This window comes from Cynara cardunculus (genome assembly GCF_001531365.2).
Source record: "Cynara cardunculus var. scolymus isolate 2C chromosome LG 5, CcrdV1, whole genome shotgun sequence".
NCBI lineage: Eukaryota > Viridiplantae > Streptophyta > Magnoliopsida > Asterales > Asteraceae > Cynara > Cynara cardunculus.
Window position 1 is genome coordinate 6,137,535 of NC_037532.1, and position 25,127 is coordinate 6,162,661.

The 25,127-nt window shown below is 36.9% G+C and overlaps 3 protein-coding genes across 3 annotated transcripts; 1 reads left to right on the plus strand and 2 right to left on the minus strand.

Annotated features, from left to right (window-relative positions):
- The first annotated feature begins 5,933 nt into the window (after positions 1 to 5,933).
- LOC112512617 (cell division protein FtsZ homolog 2-2, chloroplastic-like) lies at positions 5,934 to 12,311 on the plus strand. The gene is made up of 7 exons (XM_025118670.1): positions 5,934 to 6,646; positions 7,595 to 7,894; positions 8,216 to 8,306; positions 10,103 to 10,227; positions 11,142 to 11,234; positions 11,349 to 11,414; positions 11,913 to 12,311. Exons 1-7 carry the CDS (start codon positions 6,011 to 6,013, stop codon positions 12,030 to 12,032), a joined length of 1,431 nt encoding a protein of 476 aa, XP_024974438.1. The 5' UTR covers positions 5,934 to 6,010; the 3' UTR covers positions 12,033 to 12,311.
- Positions 12,312 to 13,161: 850 nt separating this feature from the next.
- Positions 13,162 to 18,447, minus strand: LOC112513627 (DNA repair protein RAD51 homolog 2). The gene is made up of 12 exons (XM_025119953.1): positions 18,364 to 18,447; positions 17,888 to 18,001; positions 17,517 to 17,669; positions 17,267 to 17,370; positions 17,078 to 17,141; positions 16,686 to 16,741; positions 15,753 to 15,833; positions 15,436 to 15,495; positions 15,246 to 15,337; positions 15,045 to 15,164; positions 14,504 to 14,647; positions 13,162 to 13,286 (listed from the first exon to the last, which is right to left on the minus strand). Exons 1-12 carry the CDS (start codon positions 18,445 to 18,447, stop codon positions 13,249 to 13,251), a joined length of 1,110 nt encoding a protein of 369 aa, XP_024975721.1. The 3' UTR covers positions 13,162 to 13,248.
- A 3,420-nt stretch (positions 18,448 to 21,867) lies between these two features.
- Positions 21,868 to 24,532, minus strand: LOC112513364 (mucin-2-like). The gene is made up of 4 exons (XM_025119600.1): positions 24,388 to 24,532; positions 22,519 to 23,199; positions 22,280 to 22,433; positions 21,868 to 22,187 (listed from the first exon to the last, which is right to left on the minus strand). The coding sequence occupies exons 1-4, from the start codon at positions 24,440 to 24,442 to the stop codon at positions 22,019 to 22,021; spliced, it is 1,059 nt and encodes a 352-aa protein (XP_024975368.1). The 5' UTR covers positions 24,443 to 24,532; the 3' UTR covers positions 21,868 to 22,018.
- Positions 24,533 to 25,127: the final 595 nt, after the last annotated feature.

A 25,127-nucleotide genomic window follows, 5' to 3' on the forward strand; every position in this document is an offset into this window, starting at 1 on the left:
CCTCTTAACGATTCAAATGTTGCCTCTTAATAAAACTATTAAGAGATAAACAAACAACCGCCAGATGCATAAAGTAATAGTACTTAATGCATTATGAGTTGTTTTTAAGACTTTTAAGACTTTGTGCATGAATGTATAGTACTTTATGCATCAAATATTGTTTTTAAGACTTTTGAAAAATCTGATTTATAAGATAATATAGATAAGTAAATTGAGATTTATATTCATAAATGAACTGTCAAGATGTTTTAAATTTACATTAAATACAGTTTGATGTTAGATATAATTGTTTTCAAAATTGATTAAATTACAATAATTTCACTAAATATCATTACTATAATAAAAACAAAACAATAAAGTTCAATCATGAAAGTAAAATCAATCTAAAATTAAGTAATTAAGAAAATTAAAAAAGTTAGGTATAGAAAATAATCAACTATTTGATAATAATTTTATTTTGATTTTTTGACAAAGTTTAATTATTATTCTAAATAATGGGGCCCACCAAAAAAGAGGATGGTGCAATGTTCTTGGCTTAGAGTGCCACCTCATGGATGAAACTATCACCCTCCAATGTTCCTTGAACCACTAACAATTCTTGCACCTTTAGCAACAAAGGAATCATTAACATCATTGTTATTGTATATGTTAAAATGTTATCATAGCTACAATTTTACATAACTCACATTAAGTCTTACAAATTCCGATTCAAAAATGACGACTGTGAGCATTTTTCGACTTTGCAACATCCAGAAAAACATATAGACTTGAAAACACCCAAAATAATGTGATCAAGATTCAAGAAACTTGACATAAATGCAACGAAAAGTGTTTGAATGTGATTTGGTCTGACCTGTGGAGATTCCACAACAGAGGACGCAAACTTGTAAAGGTGCAAGAGGGTTGATTTTGGCAAGGGATCCAATGTGAACCATGGTGCAAGGGATCCAATGTGAACCATGGTGTATTTGCTAAAATATGAAGTTCCAAAGAAATGAAAAATGGGTTAGCCTTTGATCCAAAATCATGATTTCAGATCGTGAATCATGACTCCTTACTTGGTGATTATCCTCATGAGGTCGCACATGTTGCTCTCTTCGAACTTACAGTGAGCACATTGTCTGCATTCTCCAGTGAAAACAAGGAGAACATGGTCTCTCAGCTGAAGTTTCAATTTTATACAAGAACTCCTCATGTTCTAAAATTCGAGGAAACAATGGATTCTGACCCTGAAAAGCTCATAGAAATAACGATTAATTTCGACAAAGATCAGTGTCAAACACGAAACAATTAACAAAGGCATAGTATAAAGCTAATAGATTACTTTGATGCGCATGAGTAAACATCAATGTGGGACAGGGAGGTGAAGAGGATCTTTATTCGGACTTCCCTCTTTTTGGTGGTGCCCTTCCACTTCTTCAAGCACCAGTAGCTTCCCATGCCACAACTACTAAATGCAACTTACTTCCATGATCAGCACAACACAAATGCCATCAAAAGTGTGAATGAAATGCTTGCATTTGCATCGAATCAATGGACCAATGTTAGTCGGCGTTCTTGATGCTTCTTGTTAATTGTTATCGCTGAAACATATATTCCTTAACAAATTTATTTACTTGTGTTTGTGGTTGAGATTAAGATGAATCGATAATCAAAAAGGCTATTTATTGGATCAATTCATATGACCCAGAAGTTTGAATCTTTAAGTTCGTAAACAAGAGGCTAAACCAGGATAGAAACCAACCACCACATCTTGTTGTGTTTCAAACAAATGCATGTGGTACATGAAGAACATGGAGTCTGAATTGTGGGTCATACGTAACAACCGGAGGACGATCAAGTTGGAGGAGAGGGTGATGGAGAGATTTTAGGGCAGTTTTGAGGAAGATGGAGGAAATGGTTGGATGGGAACTGAAAATGGGCTTTAAATCTTGTACATAATGCATAGAGAAATGTACCTCTTGATTTTCAACATTAACCATTGAACATGTGTTGGGTCACCTACTGATTTGGTGATGACCCACTGATCTGTTCATCTACCTTAACAACACTTAGTAGTTATTGGTTCTTTGTACATTGGTGTCTTGGTACATACTTAAGCCATTGGCAAAATCGAAGACTAGCCGATGTGAAGACAGAAGGTCACCGATGCGGTGCTGTAGATCAACTGTCTATTATACACACCAAGACTCCGAAGTAGCTGAAATGCATATTGAAAATATTTTGAAGCTACAAGCCGATTGAAGGAAGATCTTCATAGACCGAAGATTGAAAATCTTCATGGACTTGAGATTGAAGATCATGGATCGAAGATTGAAAAATCTTCATGGACTCAAGATTGAAGATCATGGACTGAAGATTGAAAAATCTTCATGGACTCAAGATTGAAGATCATGGACCAAAGATTGAAAATCTCCATGGACCGAAGATTTGTATGTAGCTGCTTGAAGCTACACATCCATCCAAATGAGATCTTCCTACAGACTGACCATATTTCTTCAAAGTTTGTCTCTACATGAACTGTGTTGTATGCATGCTGTGTACGATGAAAATGAGATATCAACATTGGTAAAGTCAAACTCTGCCTTCTTATCCTCAAGTGACAAGTGTCCCCATGCATTAAATGCTGAAGGTAGTATAAAAAGGCAGTGTGCATCTCCAATGCAAACAACTGGCTTTTGCAAGATTACTTAGTGCACTCTAAAAGCAATCGGCTATTCTCTTCTACTCCCTTGCTCTCCTGTGTGCGAAGAAATTCTTAGTGTTCTTCATTTCCTTTCAATAACTCTCTGTGTTGTTCTTGAAAGTTCTTCTCCTTGTAAGATTGTTTAGGTTAGGTTTTCCTTTCCTATCTTCAGCAACAATCTTTTGTATTTTTGTGTGTATTAATTCTTGATATAAATCAATAAGAATTAAAAAGTTGAAAAAAGTATGTGTAATTGTATTCAACCCCCCCTTCTACAATTACTTTCTGTTTATTGCCTTTCCTTTCGGGACTAACAACATGCTTAATAATATATTATAAATATACACACTTATATATACACATATTTTATTGTCAAAATAATCTTATTTTAATCCACATAATGGTTTAATAATCATTATGACATAATTACTATATTTGTATTTTAATATTACATGTACAATGTTATTTGAAAAAAAAAAATACAAGTTACCTGTTCATATCGTAGTTGAATTAGGATTGAACTCTCAATATTCGTTTATTTATGGTTGAAAATATATATATTTAATTATTTTGTTATTTAACTAGAATTCAAATTAAAATTGATCGACTAAAGCTGTGTTTAAAGAACCTTTTGATTAACACTTACTATTTTTTAAACATCATGTTATCCATAAATAAAACGACAAAAAGTCGACAAATCACCTCACTTTTATTCAACCTTTTCCATTAAAACTAAAAAAATGATATTTTTATCGATCTATTTATTGACGATTTTAGTGAAATCATTGTTTGATTTATGTAATTGGATCCATAAAATAATATAGGGTTGCTAGTTAAACTATGAATTGTTCAATGTACGCTTGTTTAAACTAACTTGAACCCGAGATCGTTGAATGACGCCATATGGTGAGCGTCAAGGGTTCTAGGGCTGGCGCCCTTGGTGCGGATGAAAATGAGTTGTTGAAACTACCAACTGATATGCTACAAAGTACTAACTAATGGGTTATCAACTAAGGGGCCGTTTACCAAACACTAACCCGGTAAGTGCTTACCGGTAAAATTTAACACTCTTATTACTAACCGGGTAAGATTTTAGTCTACCAAAACGACATCGTATGCAATAATTTACCCGGTAAGCGCTTACCGTGGTAAGAGTTGTCGTCTTCACTTACCGGGTAAGACTCTTGGTCTTTGTCTCGCTCTTACCGGGTAAGATTCTTGGTCTTTACCATATTCATGCGGTGAGATAATGTTACTTGGTAAGCGCTTACCTAGAGTAAACATTTGGTGAACGGCTCCTAATAGTTATCCATTGATAAGTTATATGCCGATGGTTTCCCACTTATGGTATATCAGTCGATGGGAATTTTCCATCAGTCTTGCAACTATACTTTTATAACTACCCACTAATTATTTCCAGCAACCATTTCCATATAATGAAAAGTTATTTTCACACTTAATATAAGAACGGTTACGATTCTCTAGGTTTAAAAGGATCGATTTCTTCTAAAATCTATTTATTGAGTTAATTTCGTGATAACTGGCAAATTTAGATTAAAACATAACTTAAGAAAAATGAGCTTTTAACCATTGACCAAATTTTACCTTTTTCACTTTAACAACTATATGTAATTTTTCAAAGATGTTTACAATGTAATTTGAAAAGAACTCGAAGACAGAGAATCATGTGAGAATAAGAGTCAACGTAAAATCCCCAAATTTAAATACAGTTATCTCAATTTTAATATTTAATTTATTAATAGAATATATTATTTTAATATAAAATCCCCAAATGTAAGAGGTGTTGGGATTGCTTATTTAAAACAACTTATGTTTTTTTTTTATAAATAAAAGTGTTTATCAATTTATACGGTGACAAACTGAAGTTTTATAAAAAGTGTTTGTATTAGCTTATCACGGTACCACACCCAATAAGTTGATAAAATAGATGAGATACCTTTTTCTTTTCTCGTCTAAACACTAAAAATTCATTGTCACCGGTACCACATCGGAATAAGTTAATAAGTTAAAAGAAAATAAATTATTAGAAACTTCTTATCACTGGTGCCAAACCGGTATAAACATTTTTTTTTTCTAATCCAAACACTAAAAACTTCTTACCACATTATAAATAAATTAATAAACACTTTAAATAAGCAATCAAAAACTACCCTAGGACCGTTTACCAAACACTTACTTGGTAAGCGTTTACCGGTAAAATTTAACACCATCACTTACTTACCGGGTAAGACTTTAGTCCACCAAAACAGCATTGTATGCAACAATTTACCCGGTAAACGTTTACCATAGTAAGAGTTATCGTTCTCATTTACCGGATAAGACTCTCAGTCCTTGTCTCTCTCTTATCAGATAAGATTTTTAGTTCCTACCATATTCATCTGATAAGGTAATACCACCTGATAATGTTTTTTTCCCGTTAAGGTGGTCTAAAAAAGCAAACAAAGGCCACGACAAGGGTTTTGTAAAAAATGTGGTAAAGGCCACGATAAGGGTTTTGTAAAAAATGTGGTTTTAACTTCCAAGCTCGATCCCACCCAATCATGGTTTGTGGTTTCTGTTTCATTTCCAAAAGTGTCAAAACACACACTACAGTTAACGAAAGCTCATTCAAGACGATCTCTTTGAGTATGAAAGCTACTTGAAATGCTATTAAACCCCACTTTTTTGACCCCTTTTTCTTCTCTGATGAAATTTGCTGCAACCTTAAATGCAGCCGCGATTTTTCTCTTCCTGAATCCTCTCAGGTTTGTTCTTTCCGCTATCAATTTGTACACATTTCAACACTTCACCATTTTTGTTGAATATCTGCTTCGATTCAATATGTTTAAGGGGTTCTTATTTTACAATGTTATTTGGACTTTCAGTTTTGCTGTTATCTGATTCAATTTTTACTACTGTTAGTAATGCCACATTTGGATTTCTTCTGCTTAAGCTGTTATTTGGATCTCGGTTTCCTTCCTAGACACGCATTTTGTATTGCTTGTCCAATTTGGTTTAATTTTTGCTGCAATTCTATAAACTTTAGGGGTTCGTATTTGTGCCTTTTGATTTTCTCTGGTTATTCAGGCTTTTTAAATTTTAACTCGTGAATTTGCTCTTTATTCATTCATTTTTCACTACCAATCGTAATGCCACATTTTATCCAGGACTTATTAAACAGATTTCTGAAGATTGAAGATAACTCGGCTTGTTATTTTGTGTTTTCTAAGAAACAGGTCTTCGTAGGCAAATTTCCTTTGCTTTTCGACATACAGCAGACTCGTTTACTCTATAGTGCTGATTATTTCTGGATTTAAAGCCATTATGGCAACATGTATATCGCAACTGTCAATGCCTTTAGAAACTCGAGATTCAAAGGGGGTTCTCACTGTTTTCCGAAGAAGAGTTCCAATGGAGAATCACATGGGAAGAGCGGGTTTCTTGAAATCAAATGATAGAAAGCATGACATTGCTTCATATGCCCACCAAATAAGATGTTCAGCAAATTCTCACAGCATCAATCAGTTCAATAACAAAGACTCGTTTCTCAATCTCTGCCCTGAAGTTTATCTGCTTAGAGGCCAGGGAAACAACGCCGTGATTAGTCCACAGGAAAATGGGTCAGGTCGAATAATTACTGATAATTTGAGAGATTCGGCGATCGCTAGTAATTACAACGAGGCCAAGATTAAAGTCATTGGTGTTGGAGGAGGTGGGTCAAATGCGGTCAATCGTATGATTGAGAATGCAATGAAGGGTGTCGAGTTTTGGATTGTTAACACAGATGTTCAAGCCATGAGAATGTCGCCTGTTTTTCCCCAGCAGCGATTGCAAATTGGGGAAGAGTTGACCCGGGGACTTGGTGCTGGTGGTAACCCTGATGTTGGTATGAATGCTGCTAAAGAAAGCACACAATCCATTGAAGAAGCTCTTTATGGTTCAGATATGGTCTTTGTGACTGTAAGTTCTTTCCTTTTATCTATTGGTGCATAATTTCCAAAGTTTGATTCTACTTTCTGAATGCCACTTGCTAAAATGTAAGATATGTGTGACGAACAAAGCATTAACTGTGACCAAAATGCATCAAAATGCTACGAATTTTGTCGTAGTTCTTATTTAGTGTAACAGTAACTTTTCCCCTCAATTAGTGTAACAAGTGTCTCTATTATGTACCTATTTTTACCGCTAACTGGTAGATCTTGTAACTATTGGTTATGTAGATGCCAAATTGTCAAGTTATATTGTAATTCTTGATTAGTTGGAAAAATCTCAGCATCAGAATCATCCAAAACCACGTAAGCTAATGACCCGTTTATAGGTAAAATAGGTACGAAGTATGAAGAATTGAAAGTTTGTTAATTGTTACACTAATTGAGAAAAAAATTATTGTTACACTAAACAAAAACTAAAGCAAACTTTGTTACATTTTGATGCATCTTGCCCTTTGATGACTGTTTAATACGACAACCTAACCATTCATGATTAGGCTATGAAATGTTTAAATTGGGCCATATTCATTCTATCATTACATTTTGTGGCCAATTATTTATGATGTGAGGAAAAATGAAGACGCGATTGTTTGTGTTACTTGATGTGACACCTACCGAAGGGGGAATGGAGGAAAATGGTATAAACGAACGACATCTTAGTTTTCAGATTAAAGTGAATCATGTTGACCAAAATCAATATCATAAAGATCTTTTGTAAAGGAAACATTTCAATTAATACGAACTACGAAGAACAAAAATGGGTTTCAATGCAAACAGTTTTTTTCAGGAATTTGCTTACACCTTATGCACTTTTCAAAATCAATTAGTACTTGATCTTGAGTTAAGATGGATTAGTATCGATCCTTTTGAGTTAAAACCGTCATATTAGCTTCACTTAGCTTCAAATATTTGTGTGCAGGCTGGAATGGGTGGAGGAACAGGTACCGGTGCAGCCCCTGTGATTGCAGGGGTTGCAAAGTCAATGGGTATATTGACTGTTGGTATCGTGACAACACCTTTCTCTTTTGAGGGTCGGCGAAGAGCAGTTCAAGCACAAGAAGGAATTGCATCTTTGAGAGAAAACGTCGACACTCTGATTGTCATCCCGAATGACAAGTTATTGACTGCTATTTCCCCATCTACCCCTGTAACAGAAGCTTTTAATCTAGCTGATGATATTCTCCGACAAGGTGTTCGTGGTATCTCAGATATAATTACGGTATGAGATTCAAGAGTGAATGGTAAAAAGTTAATTTTTATGGTATTCTATATTCAATTTTGGCCTTTGATTCATATCTATAGCTTATATAAATATGATGAGAAATCAACAAGCAAACAAACCAAAGTGGCCCAGGCCTGTCCTTTATTTCAAAGAGTAGTCTTACTGTTTCTGTGAAAACCTTCATCTATAATTCAACAAGCAAACACTTTTCTCTTAAAGCAAACAAGTTTCTCAATGTTCAAGTGCATGCTTTTTGTGTCTAACCTCAAAAAAGGAACAAAATAACTCGAAAATATGAGTTACTTTAAACATTTGCAGATACCAGGTTTGGTTAACGTGGATTTTGCTGATGTTCGAGCCATTATGGCAAATGCAGGCTCATCGTTAATGGGAATAGGAACTGGAACAGGTAAGTAGAAAACACTATATTATTAAACAGATTGCTTGTTCATTTTGCTTTATTTTTAATTAATCCCATTATCTGTGTATCTTTACCAAACAATGTGGTGGCCTTTAGGAAGATGAACTTGGGCTAGGAGCCGAATCTCATGAGTTCTTGTCTTCTTCCATCGGCATTGTTAGGATATATTGAACCTGTTTGAATCTCTCTCTAAAAGAGCCCTTATAGAGGRGGGGGGGGGGGTTCCTACACACACGCGCGCGCACACACACACACATACAGGTTTAATGGTCCATGTCTAGCCAATATGTGACTCAAACGCTCCCTCAGATGGAGGTTGGATGGTGCTCCCAAGAACGAAGGTAAAAGAGTGTGACGAGTCCCTTGGTGCTAGACCCCGACTCTAATACCATGTTAGGATATGTGGATCCTCTTTGAATCTCTCTCTAATGTTGTGTTCTCGAATATTAGGAAAAAAGAAAGTAAAAGAAGAGAAAGTGAAGTTTTATATTTGTGTTTTTAAGAGCGAATGGAAAGAAAGGAAAAGGAAGGAAAGAAAATAAAGTTTCATGTTCTCGAGCGGGAGAGAAAGGAAAGTTTTGGGAGGAAAATCAGTCTCATTTTCCTTTCATTTTTCTCTAAAAAACTTGAGAACACGAGATTTTTTCTTCCCTCCCCCTCCCTTTCCTTCCTAAAAATTGACTCGAGTACACAGCGTAAAAGAGCCCTTTTAGAGAGGAGAGGGTTCCTACATATATATGTACACTCACACCTACACCCTTTAATGGTCCGTGTCTAGCCGATGTGGGAATCCAACACGCCCCCTTAAAGGGAGGCTGAATGGTGTCCCTAAGAATGAAGGCAAAAGAATGAAATCTTGTTGGAACTGTCCATATCCGATTCATCCTTTGGAACCAAATTCCATTTTCATGGATATGGATTGATGTAGATATAGTTATTGGCCTAATCTCTCGAAAGAGTAATTTGAGTGTGTCGAGTCCCTAGGTGCTAGATTCCGGGTCTCATACCATGTTAGAATATGTGGAACCTCTTTGAATCTCTCTTAAAAAACCCTTATCGAGGGAGGGAAATTCCTACATGTATACATGTTTGATAGTCTATGTCTAGCCGATGTGGGATTGACACTCATATAGTAATGCATGTGAAATTGTATCTTCATTTTATCCTTGTAAGATGACTCCACCGACTGCGGGGCCAATTAAAGCTTGCGGGAATGAAAAAGAGATGCTATAATGACAATTTCATACACCACCACCTCCATATCATGATTATGAATACAAAAGGCATAAATCATGGATTTTTCTTTTTGAAAAATCTACCCAAAATGAGGTGAAAGAGAACCTTAATTTGTGGTACATTTCCTTCCCATGTTTAAAAATAATGTTCTAAGATGTCATGAATTTTGATGTTTTTTACTCTCCATTCCAAAATGTTGGTCCTGACTGATTTGGAATGCAACTATTAAATAAGAGTAAACTCCACTTTTGGTCCCTGTGGGCTTACCAGAGACCAGAAGACCTCAGATGCGGGATTACCTGTTGATGCGGTAGATGAGGTCTTTGCGTTTTGCAAAAACCGTCCCTGTGCTTGAATAAGTCCAGATATAGTCACCGTGGTATGCATTTATGCATTTTGCTTTGAAAGTGGTTTCTGACACCAACACTGTTGAAAATTCCATTAAGTGAGGGGCATTTTTGTCTTTTTACCCATTTGACTAATTTTCTTTTACATGCTCCTGTTTCGGAACTTCTTTAAACTCAATTGATGTACCCATTTCTTTACAGGTAAGACCAGGGCAAGAGATGCTGCATTGAATGCGATTCAATCACCTTTGCTAGACCTTGGAATTGAGAGGGCAACTGGAATCGTTTGGAATATAACTGGTGGTCCTGATTTAACATTGCTCGAGGTCTCTCTCTCTCTCTCTCTTCTTTGTTTCTTCTGTGTATGATGCCACCCTTTGGAGCAACCCCACTATATTGGTCCCGTAGTCATTATGAGGAGGTAAATCATGTGTCCCAAAGGCACAAGGGTAGTGTGTGGAGTTGTAAATGTAATGCAAATCTCTCACTCATTCTGCAAGAACGCCCGGCTTCCGTACTTGCTATGCTAATGCTAAGCCTTTAACATGACGTTCCTGCAGAAAAGAAAAAAAAAAACTACTCACATTTGCAAGTGATTTATTGCCTTAAAACCACAAATGACAAGTAATTAAGAAAGAAAATAACTGATTTCTAACGTTTCAGTTTTTCAACCGATACTACTCAACGTGTGTTGATCAGTTTTCCATCCATTTGATCTCTTTATTATTATGCTTAAATCACATAATAAAAAGTGGGAAATCCATAAATGAGGTCTCGGGTTCAAATCCGGGCATCACCCACCTGCCTCATGAAGACCGTGGGACTGGTGTGATGGGGACACTTCAAAGGGTGGCGTATACCCCTGTTTTAAGCCCCCTTTTTAAAACTGCGTTTTTTTAGATATGAAATTTTGTATTGTCAAATATATTGTTACCCCCTCGTCTTCTTAATGTAATTATTGACATCTTCTAAAAGATTTGCATCAATATTATTGTAAGTAGTCCGTTCGATATTTGAAGATAAAGTAACTAACAGAGAACATGGGGAAATTAATAATTTAAAGCAGCTGTTTCCGTGAAGATTTTTTAAGGTCAAACATTAAAATTTTCATGGGACAAATGGCATACTACTTGGCTTGCATTTGTTAAACTGTAAATTTAAGTAATTTGTATCAAATCTGATATTAAAGATTCTTCCCCTTTAACTTCCATACTGATCTAGTTCAAATGGAACGTTGCAGGTAAATACTGCAGCTGAGGTCATATACGATCTTGTGGACCCCACTGCGAACTTAATCTTTGGAGCGGTCATTGACCCATCGATAAGTGGTCAAGTAAGTTTACTCTGTTGCTTAACCCGGATGGCACCGATCCTGATCTTTAGGGAGTGAAATCTATTTGAAAAACTCAGGTTGACATCTACGTGTTTTTATTTTTTGGTTATTCAGGTTAGTATCACCCTAATAGCAACTGGATTCAAGCGACAGGAAGAAAGCGATGGCCTGCCGCTCCAGGTACTATTCTCACCTGTAAATTAAACCGATTTCAGCTTCTCTTTTTGGGGAATCTTGTTTCCACTCTTCCCTCCAAAACTCGAATCTTTTTCAAAGAGGTTGGTTTAGGAATTTCACTAAATTAGAAAGAACCCTTTTTCTCTAATATGTGGGCTTTCAATTGTGCTTTCTACTTGTTTTACTTACTCTTTCTCTAAGCCAAAACCTCTCTCTCTGGTACGGAGGTAAGGTCTGCATACATCCTACCTCCTAGACCCTACCTTCAAGTTGGATATACGCCATTTGTTTGGTTTATTACATTGGAAAGAACCCTTTTCCCCCTAATATGTGGCTTTCAGTTGTGTTCTCTATTTGTTTTACTTGCCCTTTTCGCAAGCCGGGGTCTTCTAGGAAACATCTCTATGACTCTACCTTGGGGTTGGATATACCGAGTATGTTTGGTTTGATTTACTAAATTGGAAATGACTTAATTGCATCGTATATTTGGTGAAAATGCAGGCAGTGCAGGCAGATGTGGCTGGAATCAACCGACGGTCACCAACTTTCACAGAAGGCAGCTCGGTAGAAATTCCCGAGTTCTTAAGGAAGAAAGGGCGCTCACGCTACCCACGTGCTTAACAATGCCAATTTACCCTTTTGCCCTCGATATATAACCGAAGCATGCTGTTATAGGTAAAAGATCACCATAGTAGTCTAGTAGTGAAGGTTAAGAAATCGTTGTGCAATCCGCCATATTACCAATAAATGGCTATACTCATGTCGCAAAGTGGAAGGCAATTGGCAACTATATTACTTGTGGTCCAGATTTTTCGAACAAGTTTAGGGCGTGTAGTGAACTTGCCTGAGTTGAAATTGTACAGGATACTGCTTCCTTATTTGTTCAACCTATTTCCTTCATATCTGTCCTGATGCATTTTCTGTTGATCGTACTGTTTTGCTTTTTTGCATACACTAACTACTGTAGCATGCTTGTTTGTTTGTTTCTTTCAAATTTTGTTTTGCAAGCCGGGAGTCTTCATAGAAACAGTCTTTGCATCCTACCCTGGTCTTACCTCTTTGCTTGCGATATACAGAGCTGGCTTGATTTGCTTTGGTATGCATCCTTTCTGCCTCAACTGGAGTCGATCTTGAAGATGTTTGAATGACTATCGTATATCCTACTTTTTGATGGTGTCGCACTGTATTGCCTAATGAATGACTATATTATATGATATCCGAGCTTTATCGACAAATGAATGACTATATTATGTATGATACTGTAGAAAGAACCCACATGACAAAAATATGGTAGTTGCTACCTCTGAGCTTAAGAACTCCATGTTTATTTACAAAAATCCTGGAAAAAACTATAGAAGCTTACTCTCTTTGAGGCATTTGGTCGAACATCTTTTTGGCATGGTGGTATTGGCTGCACTTCCATCTCACGATGTATGCTTTACTTTGACCAGAAATAAAGGCAAAAAACTTGGTTTGACTTGGTACTTTCAAACCCTTAATTTAAGTTGACGTGTTTTTGAAGTCAAAGAATCAATTGCCAAAACTAAAGAAAACCAAAAAGATCATGGAGATTTAACCCAAACCAGTAACTGCAGGTGGTTGTGCAATCGAAACACGGTGGAACTCAAACTTATGTCGCGCCTAATCCTATTTACAACTTCCATTTCACGATGTATAAATTTATAAACAACGTTTGGAAACCTCTTCTCTTTGAAATGGAATCACCAAATAGAAAGAAACAAGATACATCCAGTTGTGAAGATTTGCTAGAAATTAGGCCACAGGAAGCAATTGAAACGAGCTCAAAAGACATGGGTGATGCAAGCTTATATGATCTTCACCTTTCATCCCTATGACAAATTATGTCACTGTGACCTGCATTTCATCATATACAAGTTTCCAAGTCATTTCCCAATCCAAAAAAAAGTTAAATACTACCAAAGGGTCATTGGCCCCGTGATACTCAGTAGGGCCCAACCTCCACAAGGTTAAAGTTTCAAACCACATCAAAACGAGGAGTGTACATGTGTGAGTATTTACCATGTATAAATACAAGAAACTAAATCCTTCTGCTAAAAAAGAAAAGGTATGAAGAGGGTTTCTCTGAGGTGACTCCACTATACTGGTCCCACAACCATCATGGAGGAGGTAAATCATGTGTCCTAATGACAGGTGGACCCCTCATTCATTCTGAATGGTACCCACCTCCTTACCCGCCGGGCTAAATCAGCGAGAACCTAAATCCTCCTAACAAACACTTGGCAAAAATATAAGATACCAAAGAAGACTTGCAATACTCTTCTATATAAAGTTAGCTGACGCTAGCAAGTAGCATGATGATCTCATATTGCAAGGGGTATTTTATATACTTAATAGCAATGATTTTGGAGCATAATTTCAATTAAATGTTCTATTTATATGGGCTCCGGGGGAGTATTGTAGTTCAAGAAGATGGTCAACAATCATTGTGCAAACTTGTAGACCCAAAATTTTTAAGTGGTGGCACCATTTGACTATAATAAACATATATAAATTTTTTTTCACAAAATTATCATTGGTCTGTTGGTTAGTTCATTGCTTTTCATATGTGAGGTCATGTGTTCAAGTCTTTTATTGCAATTTGTTTCCAAAAAATAATAAATTTGAAATTAAAAGCAAAAAACTGAAAAAATGACACTAAGTGGATTTGAGCTCGGGTCTGAAGTGGAAGAAAAACCTTGCAAACCAACTCTTCCAAAGGAAACTTGTGTCCTCATTGTAGTTTCAAAATATATACGATTATGCACAACAAATTGATACAGTGACACTTTTCACGACCGTGTAATTTTTTCCACTACGATGGAGGAATGAAACGGTGGCACGTGCCACTACGAAACCCCCTGGGTCCGACCCTGCTTGTAGCCACAATCATTTTATATCCTGCATTATGTACACTACCATATGAAAAAACAAACTAAGCAGTATTACTGTGCACTTCATGTTTTACTGTTGACAATTAGTTCAACAACTACTTACCTTTATAGAGGGCATTGATGGAAAACCAGGGTATGAATGAATTGCATTATGTAAAATTGGTACAAGTTAGAACAAACCTTGATGATCGATTGCATTTATTTGCGGTCCTGTCATTTCTACTCCATCATCATTAAGCAATAATATCCCCGATGAAGTAACTTCAAAAGGGAATGCAAGAGGTGGCGACATTGGAGATTTTGCCACCTTTATAAATCGTTGGCCTGCACCAAGAGCATCATGGTTGCTAGATAGTAGATATAACGCTAATAATGCTCACAAAGCATTGGTTCTTCTTTCTTGTCTGCTCACACTTTTGCACAATCCAACGGCCTTCATGGAAACAGCTTTTCTATCTTTTTGGGGGTAGGGTCTGGGGTTTGGGATGTACGCAAACCTGTCCCCAAGAGACAGAGCAGCTGTTTCGTGAAAACACCACCTTGCAAAAGCATGAGCGAAAAGGAAAGAACAACCAAGACTAGTAAAAAGTAAGTAGCAGAAAAAGAAGAAGAAAAACAGGCACATTGAAACATAGAAAAGGTAAGAAAAAGCAAACATCCCTCCATCATGTGCATTTCATTGGAAGATTGCATCATATGCGTTAGTAAGTGTTGAACCAACCTGATCTAGATTCAAGAACTAGACGAATGGTAACAGCATGAGCCCAGTGAATTCCCAAAGCAGCAACAAGATGAGAATCAAAATTGGCAGTATCTTCTATAACACCGACCCTGCTCTCCGCTGCATACGATCATTTTATATTGCATTTGTTAACTTAGAAGAAAACTTGCAACCTGTGACGGAAAAACATTGACTTCATACCTTGGAAAGAATACTGAGAGATTTCACTCGTGCTTCGAGATCTTACTTGGTTTGTCATCACCACGGGTATTCTTGAAAATTCAGCCAGTGACCTGGAGATGTCAATTAAGAAAGAAAACATAAGTCCATTAAATCAGTTAATAAGATAGTAGTTTTACAACAAAGAATAACTAAAAAAGATGGGCCTCACTTGACAAGTGATATATGCCAGCCCAATGGATGTTGCCTTGGAGGTCCTTGTTCGTATTCCCTGAAGACAACAGGATGAGCGTTCTACGCATATTGGTTTGTAGTGGGTTCTTAAAGTATTCTTAACCTTGTTATACAATGTTCCAGATGAAAACAAACTGATAATCAATGACAACGAGGGTTGCACAAGTCTTTAAAAGGTACGTTGAAAATTCATTAATTAATGTGGAACGAAGATCTCCATGAAGTCAGAGAGCTTACAACATAAAAACAACTGTATTCGGGCATACATAGAGATTTAAAATTAAGTTAACTCACCCTGAAACAAGAGCAGCCATGCTATCAATGACTAGCAACTTCACTTGCTGCTGGAGGATTGAAAACTTGATTTTCTGCAAGCTGGAAAGGGAATGTTTGTAAGGCATGAATATTTAGTCGATCATATACACCTTGTTAGTTAGAATTAAAGCAAATTTGTATGGCACAAAGATGGATATGGTAATAAGTATGGGGAGGCCTCTTTATATAAGCTAATCTCATAAACAAGTTCTTCTCATGTTGATTTCTATCAGCCCTGTCTGGGTTTTTCCCTCCTCTCTCTAAATGTCCCCGTTAGTAATTTGGGGGCTGTTAAATACAACAGAAAGGAGGGGAGTGGGACATTTTGTTTGGTGAAACTAAATTGGGCGGGAGCCTGGGAGAGAGCTGGCCTCTCAAAAGCTAGAATCCCTATTGCAATCTTTCGATTAATGCAAGCATTCCGAGCAGAGACGGACCTATTTTTTTTTTCCAACTAGTGGCTCCATTTGACTATAAAAAACAAATATAGAGATATTTTTCACAAAATCACCATTAGTCTGTTGGTTAGTTCATTGTTTTTCATATGTGAGGTCCTATGTTCAAGTCTTCTGTTGCAATTTTTTTTCAGAAGCATAATAAATCTGAAATTAAAAGCTAAAAACTAAGAAAATGACACTAACAGGATTCAAACTCCTGGGCTAGAATAAAAGCTTTGCAAACCAACTCTACCAAGGGAAACTTGTGTCCTTATTGTAGTTTCAAAATATATACAGTAGCACACAACAAATTGATACAGTGGCCTTCTTCACGACCCTATAATTTTTTACACTCCAACGTAGGAACAACGAAGCGGTGGCCCATACCACCATATGCACTACACCGGAATTGCCCCTGATTCCAAGTATTTTGCAGATGTGTATATCAGTAAGATGATAGAGTCAACTTCTGTACCTCTCAGTGAACTCGGTCAAGGAACCTGGTCGTAGAACTGTGATCCTACCTGCCATCTAGACAAAAACATGAAAAATGCACCTTCAGATGTCAAATATTCAAAACACTATAAAAAATATGCGAGTTTCCATCTTTTCAAATCCTAAATTAAGTGAAAGTTTCTTCGGACAAATTCATGAAATCCTTTGCTTCAAACTTGAGTAATCAAGTTTTTAATAACCATCACAGGACTTTTCTACCTTTCTTCCCAATTCACCATATACCAATCAAAATATTAGTTCCAATTAGGGCACTTAGGGAGATTATCTAGTAGTCAAACACTTATCTTAATAAGAATTTTTGTATGCTTGCACTTACTGTTTAATGTAGAGTGTGGCAAATACAAAGCATACCTCTTTTGCCATGCCCTCCAAACAAAATATTTCTGGGAAACTATTGAGACCAATTTCAATTAACCTGTAAAGAACAGATCAAAGCATCAAAATATTAGGAACTACAGATTTAACATAAGCTAAAGCAAAGCCAGTCAAAAGGAAAAAATAATTAAAAACAAAAATAAAAGAAATGCAGCTCATAGGTACCTTCTTGAACTAAATTTGGATTCTACATCAATATATATTACATGACCATCCAAGCCTCCATAACAAGATGGCAGTGTAGCCAAAAGAGAAATCTTCAAGCAGAACTGCAATTCAAACAATGAGATAAAAAAATGACCAAGCATACCGACTACTGTCTACTATCGCCTAAAATGTCTACTGAAGCATATGATATTTTGATTGATGCACTAGAAATTGGTATGTATAAACACAAAAAGAAGGTTTGACATACTTGTGATTTTCCAATTCCTGCGGGCCCAACCAACTCCGTCAAAGCACCAAATGGTATTCCACCAGATAATGCTGCATCAAGACCCTTGAGATGCGTGGGAAGATGGCCTGTGAGATACTCATTTTGCATTCGTTGCTCCAGCAGAGATTGCACCTAAAATCACAGCTGAAACAGTTAAGATCAATATAATATAATTCCGATTGTTCCACCCCTTTCGTGAACAGAGCTAATGACAAGTGCCAATTGATGCATTGGCACTGCCACTTCTACAGTTCTACTAGCACAGTGACCGGATGTTGGAATCTTGTTATCAGCAGAACAGAGCGGATTGGTACCATAAAAACTGAACTCTGTTAAGAGGGTAAGCTTACCGTTTGATATGGTGGAGAAGCAATCTCGCTAATGAGAGCCACTGCACACATAACTTCTGCCAAATCCACATCTAACAATTCCATCAACTCAAATTCAGTCAATGACAATGCATCCTAACAAAAAAGATTATAGACAATAAAGTCAATGCTAAGGACTAACTTAAATAGGTTATCCTTTTTAATTGTAATTACTCCATACGTTTCTGATATCGTATCTTCCTATTTATATGTTCCCACTGAAGTAACACGAGTTGGGTGAAAAGAATAGCAGTGACCAACAATCAACAGTGCTTTTTAGGCTTTACAGTTGCCTTTCCCCAGATAAACGTCTCACTCGGATTAGAATGAAAGTAATATAGAACACAACAGGATGCAAATGGAACACTGATCGATTAAATTAGACGGATAAACGAAACCCTAATCGTGAAAATGATGAGCAATAGGGTTCGACATATAGTTTGAATCGGAAGTTGTACCTTTGCAGTGATGATATTGCGAGCAGCAAATATGTTCCCAATGGATTTGGGCAGACCCATTTCACCGATCACCTTGTTCGCCATATCTTTCCCGCCAAATATGACAGATTCTTTACAGAAATTTCTCTAATAGGAGATTTAAAAGTTTAATTATTTATAGAGTGAATTACATTTTTAGTCCCCCTCGTTTACCAAAAATCTGGTTCTAGTCCCTTGACTTTATTTAATTACATTCTCGCCCATATGATTTGCATTTTGTGTTGGTTTTGGTACCTAAGGCTAACGACCGTTAGAATGGACCATTAAAGGGGTCACATGCTTCGCAAATGAGGAGCATTTTAGTCGTTTTATATCTTACTTTATAAATAAAGTTGCCGCCTACTTCATATTTCATATCTTCATGAATCCAACTCTACCTTTCCTTCTTTTTCTAGAATATACAAATCCCGATTCTCCTTCATCTCTCCCCTGCTTTCTCTTTGACATCGTTAATGACCATCACCTCGTGGCGCCACTCACATTGGCACCATCCCTCTCTCAATCTCAATCCCTCTTGACAACAACGACGATGGTCGTTGACCTCCATCTGGGTTTTGCTTCAAGAACTCTCTTTTGTCTCTCATGCTCTCTCTTTGACGACGCTGGCGACCACCACCTTATGTTGCCGCTCACTACATCACCCTCCCTCTCTCAATCCCTATTGACAACAACTCCATATGGGTTTTGCTTCAAGATGTTCAACTTTGTTATGCTTCAAAGTTGTAAATGTTTTTAGCGTTCTTGATATTGCTTCAACCTCTATCTTCAAATTTCTTTTTAGGGCCATTGAAACCCAGTTTTCGAGTTTTGTTCCTAGGTAATTAATGTTTTTAATGTTCTTGGTAATGCTTGTTATCGGCAATGTTCTTGATGTTTTTGGTCTGGGAGACGGATTTGGTTGTAAAATTTAGTGTATAATTTGATTTTGATGGATTTAATGACGTAGAACAAGATTAGTGTTGATTTTATGGATGTAATAATGTAGAACAAGACATTCATATGCTTGAATGGTCATCTTCATTTCTTTGTGTGAACAAGATGTTCATATGAGTTGGAAGAACAAAATTGTTCATGTAAAATGACCAAAATGCCCCTTGTGAGGAGCACAAAACCACCGTTACTATGATTTAGTAACGTGGTTTGGTTTATGGTTACATTTAGGTTAAGTATTTTATATTGTTTTACATATTAAATAATTATTTCATTAAAGTATTTTCAGTTTTAAAAGAACTAAAATTTTCAAAAAAAGGACATTTTGATCATTTACCAATATTTCATTCCAATTTCAAAGACATATTCCGTTAACCAAACAGACAAATTTTAATTTCTTAACAGATTATATTTTAATGTCTGCTAACCAAACAGGTGGTCAAATCCGACAACATTCTATTCCAATTTTTTCGTAGTCAAATTTCTTTAATAGATTCCATTTCATCTAAAAACATTCTGCAAACCACCACATAATTTCATCACATCTGCTAATGCATAGATATTCAACTGCCCCAAGATGTTCAAAAACATCTCCAGATAGTTGAGTAAGTCCTTCTATATTCACCATTTTCAATCTCAAAATTGATGGAGACACCAATCACTAGCTGGTCTAGTGTTCCTAGGAGGTCTAGTGTTCGAATCCCACCCTATTCAATTAGTTGATCGGTACCTCCTCCCCGCAAATGCCATGGGGTCTGCAGTGCAGGGGACTATTGGAGAATTGGTCCTGGGTTCGATTCCAACAGGCTGCAGGTTACCTGGACAGGGGATTGCCAGGGGGCGCGCCTATGGAGGTAGGGTGGCGTCGGTCCAATGCGAGCCGGGGTCAGGGTGTCTCTGCCACATCACACCTTTTGTAGAATTGATGGAGACACACCAACCATGCTTTGTCACAAAACATCCTTGATCTCTAAAACCTCAACTAATGGTATTGACTCAATTTCCAACACATTTAGGGCCCCGTTTATCAAACGTTTACCCGGGTAAGTGCTTACCAAGTCACATTATCTTACCCGATGAATATGACAAGGACCAAAAATCTTACCCGGTAAGAGCGAGACAAGGAACAAGAGTCTTACCCGGTAAGTGAAGGCAACGACTTTTATCACGGTAAGAGCTTACCAGGTAAATTATTGCATACGGTGTTGTTTTCATGGAGTAAAATCTTACCCAATAAGTAAGTAATAATGTTGAATTTTACCGGTAAATCATCGAGGAGGTCGTCTATGTCGTAAGCCAAATGCTGGAGTTTGATGAGCCATAATTGAACAACTCTGTCTCTTAAGTGTTTCTGGGCTGCATCAACGAGCACAACTTGTATATGGGACAAGGAGTTGTTCCGTTTGTTGAGCTGAACATGGGTTCCTTGGGATCTAGCGAACCTTATTCAGACAGCAGAGGGTGTTTGGGATTGCTTATAAAAACAACTTATTGACTTATTCTGGTGTAACACCGGTAATAAGCACTTTTGAGTGTTTGGATAAACAACTTATACCGGTGCCAAACTGATAATAATGAATTTTTGAAGAAGTTAAACTCTTATGACTTATTATAAGTTGATAAGTGTTTTTATAGAAAAAAATAAGTTGTTTCATCAATGTATGATAATAATTAATAAAATGTATATTCTAAGATCTGTTTGTCTTCCTTTGCAAATATAATTAATGAAGTGTTATTGCTTTTTTTTTTTAACTTTTGACTTTCCAACCTTATTAGTGCTTCTTTATCTTTCCGTATTTAACTTTTCTTATGATATACTAAGAAATATTTATTTATTTTCTTATTTATGGTATCGGGTTGGATTTTGGTAATAATGGTAAGAAAGGATCTCCACTTTAGAACAATCTTAATTGAAGATCAACAACAATGAGATGCATCAAATCAATTCTCATGTCAAGCGCAGTTTTGGTTATTTGCCATAAAAAACGAGGAGATGAAGCTTTGCTAAAGAGTTATTTGACTGAATGGTTTAGTGCTGGATGATTAAGGGGCAGAATGGTTAAGAGGCTCTCATGATATAGTCAAAAATAAAATATAATTGTTTGGTAATTATTTACAACAAAATTAGGGCGTTGAATGGTTAAAGGAGATCCATGATACAAAATCATTTAGAGGGTTTTAGAACCGTTAAGAGGTAAACTTTTTTTAGCCAAACAAAATTCACCTCTTAACGATTAAGAGACTGATTCTTAATAGAATTATTAAGAGGTAAACAAACAACCCCTAACTCTATTTTGGATGAACCACATAAAATCATTTGTGTAACGTTTCTTTTTTACCCTTATTATTCTTGCATGATTATTATGTTTTGTTGAGCGTGGTTGTTAGATCTTATTTATAATCTTGTATTTCCCTCGCCCCTTCCACCGTCACACTTGGTATCCTAGAGGCACCATTGGTTTCCTCCGAACATGAGCAAACCACCACCACAACTATATGAGGGTCATGCTATACTTAACACGTCGAAGGGAATAATGAATAGCGCATAAATTACGTATAACATGACTGCAAAACCTCTCTATTATACAAATATATCCAAATAACAACCATTATACTATCAAATATCATCATAGTCCCTACTCCTCCTGTCAAAAAGAAAGTCAATCCTGTTGCTGAGGAAAGAAACCTACATCAGTTTGCTGGTTATGATGGATGCTACTATTGCAATGAAAGGGGGCAGATTGTTGGATACAGATGCTGTGTTCATCAATGGAGGGCTTGCCCCAAAACTTCCCAGCCCTGTGCCTGTTGGATCAGGGTTTCCTAAGCTAAACCCTGGTGGAGGAGATTGCATCCTGTAAAATCAAGATATATATAACTTAGAAAATTGCTGATTTTGCCTCTATTAATTTTAATAATTAAATGCTAGCAAGAGCAAACAGTTCACCCCGAAGATGATGATGATGATGATGATGATGATGATGATGTGTTAGGCGTAGGCAGAGATGTTGGATTAACAGGTGCTTGTGTAATTGGTGATGTGGGTGTTGAAGTAGAAGACGATGATGATGATGATGCTGGGAAGACGCAAGAGCCTGTGCCTGTTGTTAAATCACATAAATTCAGCATGACAAAAATCAGAAACAAATCTTTAATTAAAATGAAGGGTATATAAGTTTCTGTTACTTGGATTGTTCGTGGTTATAACAGCAGCGCCTCCAAAATCGCAACTTGTTGGGACTGGGTTCTTCTGGTAATAGCTGTTAAAAGCATATGAAGCATGATTCTCAAGTGTTGGTGGATCATAACAGCTTGCACCCTGCTGAATCGTCGAACAATCAGCCCCCCCAATCCCACATGCATAATCAAGGGCCGACTGCACTGCTGCCTGCGACGCTCCATTCTTGGCTATGCACCAGCGACCTCCTCCTCCTCCTCCTCCTGATGTTGACGGAGGTGGCATTATGCTGCCTCCTGATGTTGACGGAGGTGGCATTATGCTGCCTCCAGATGGCGGTGATGGTGTTGGATTTGTACTTGGGGTTGTAACTGGATTAGTGACAGGCGTATTTATTGGATTGGTAACAGGATTAGCACCTGGCACCGTCACAATCCCTGGTGCAGAATTAACAGGAGGGGTAGTCACAGCTGGGGTAGTCACAGCTGGGGCAGTCACTGGATTCGTTATTGGGGCTGACGGTAAGGCTGTGGTTGGAGGATCAATTGAGTCAAATTCGGTTAATTTATAGTGAAAATATTCAATGAGTGTTCTATGTATACGAGGAAATAACTCTTCTTTCTCCCTATCAAGCTCCATTCTCTCAAAATCATGCGAGTCTTTGACATATGGAACGTCTGACCCCTTGACTGTCAAAATCAGTAGTACACTAGTAAACATCATAGGTTTCAACATATCAAATATCTTTTTCAGAAAAGAATTGCCACACTTGGCACAAGCTAGGAGTTGTCACATAAAAAGTCGTTCTATTATTTTGAGTAAAGGTCAGGTCCGTGTACATTCCACTGCTACAGGTGGAATATACTAAGCTGGTTTCGTTTCGTTTGGTTCATTTATTAGAATCCGGATGAATCAAGTACAACATAGTCCTGGTTTCCTCATCCTCACAGCAAAAAACTTCATATACTAACCAAAGGTGATGTCGGCCTTGGCATGGAGGACCAAGACTTATATTGTTCCTGCAGGCCCATGACCGGGCTAACAGAGGGTGTCGCTCTAGAACGGGCATAACCATGTAACTTTGCTATGAGACTCTGTTTCAGACCCATAATGCGTCCATTTGAAGCTTGAAACGAGGAGCACGACCTAGGTAGGACCCAAGGGGCCTACGAGATCTTTGAGGCCTATAAACATGACATTTTTTTAGGTGATTTCTATTCCAATAACAAATGGGTTCATGGGATTACTGCTATTTCTTTTTTTGATTTCACTTCCTCCCCTCTCCCTCCTTATAACTACAGAATGATTCAGAGATGGCCCAACAACCCTTTCATAGTCAAAGTTCCTCTCCCTCTCCCTCTCCATCGTCAAAGGGTTTTCTTCTTAACTTCCTTCTTCCTCTACAATACCTAATTCTTGGATTTATGCTTAAATTAATTCGTTTTGTATGTAAATATGCTAATTGTTTATAGCTTGGAAGTTGATCCTCGGATTCGGATTAAAAAATTCCATTTGAGGATTTAACAATCACTTTTGTGCAAATTGAAATTGAGGAACATGGATGATTATGGCAAAAGCCTTTTTACTACCATCTTAAAAGTTTAGAGATCCATGTCTTCAACATTTTGGTGTTACTGTCTGAAGCCAATCGTATTCTAAACTAAAACCCTGCTTAATAACGTTAAAAAAAAGAGACTAAAACCCTAATCTCAGATCTCAATCATACGAAACAGATCCAAAACAACTTTCATCCATTTAAACTATATAAATCCGATAACAAGTTACACATGTAATTAAGATTGTTTCATACACTAACAATTTAGGCAGTCAGAATATATAAACGCTTACATCGAAATTTCAATGAGGAAAGCACTTACCTGAATTGCCTAAAAACAGAGCCAAATGCACGAAGAAGAAGATGGATGAAGGCATGATTGCTTAGATTGAGTAGATGTTGATTGTTTGGTGAGATGTGGAGGAGAAGTGGGATTTGAGAGGGAAATGGGGTTTGTATAAAAGATAGTGATGGTACAGAGAAAGCCATTGGAGAGTGTGAAAAAGCGAGGATGATGAAAAAAGTGGATAGTAGAGATGAAAAAGGCGAAGAAAGCAAAAGACGAGAAGAATATGTCGTGTTGGTATTGAATATGGCGAGCCATGATAAGGAGGTGGTAAAGTGATTACTTTGGCATGAAGATTGAACATCAACTTTTATACTTTCTCATTTGAATATGATAAAGAACCACGTCAAGTGGTTATTTTGAATATAACACACACACACACACATATATATATATATATATATATATATATATATATATAGGGGCCTAATCAAATGAGAACTAATTAGTTTGTGGTAACTGTGGGAATCAATATTAACTACAAATCAATAGATAAATTAGGAAATTTATAATTTTGACAATTTTGAATTAAAATTTTAATGCAAGGATATTTTTGGTATTTTACAACTTTCCTCCCTCCTCTCTTCTCTCTCCGGCCACCGTCCGCGGGCCTCCCCCCAATTAATTGAAATATTAATTATGATCAATATTGGTTGTACAAATGTAAGAAGTTGTATAATAACCAACCCCCTCCCCCCCCCTCTCTCTCTCTCTCT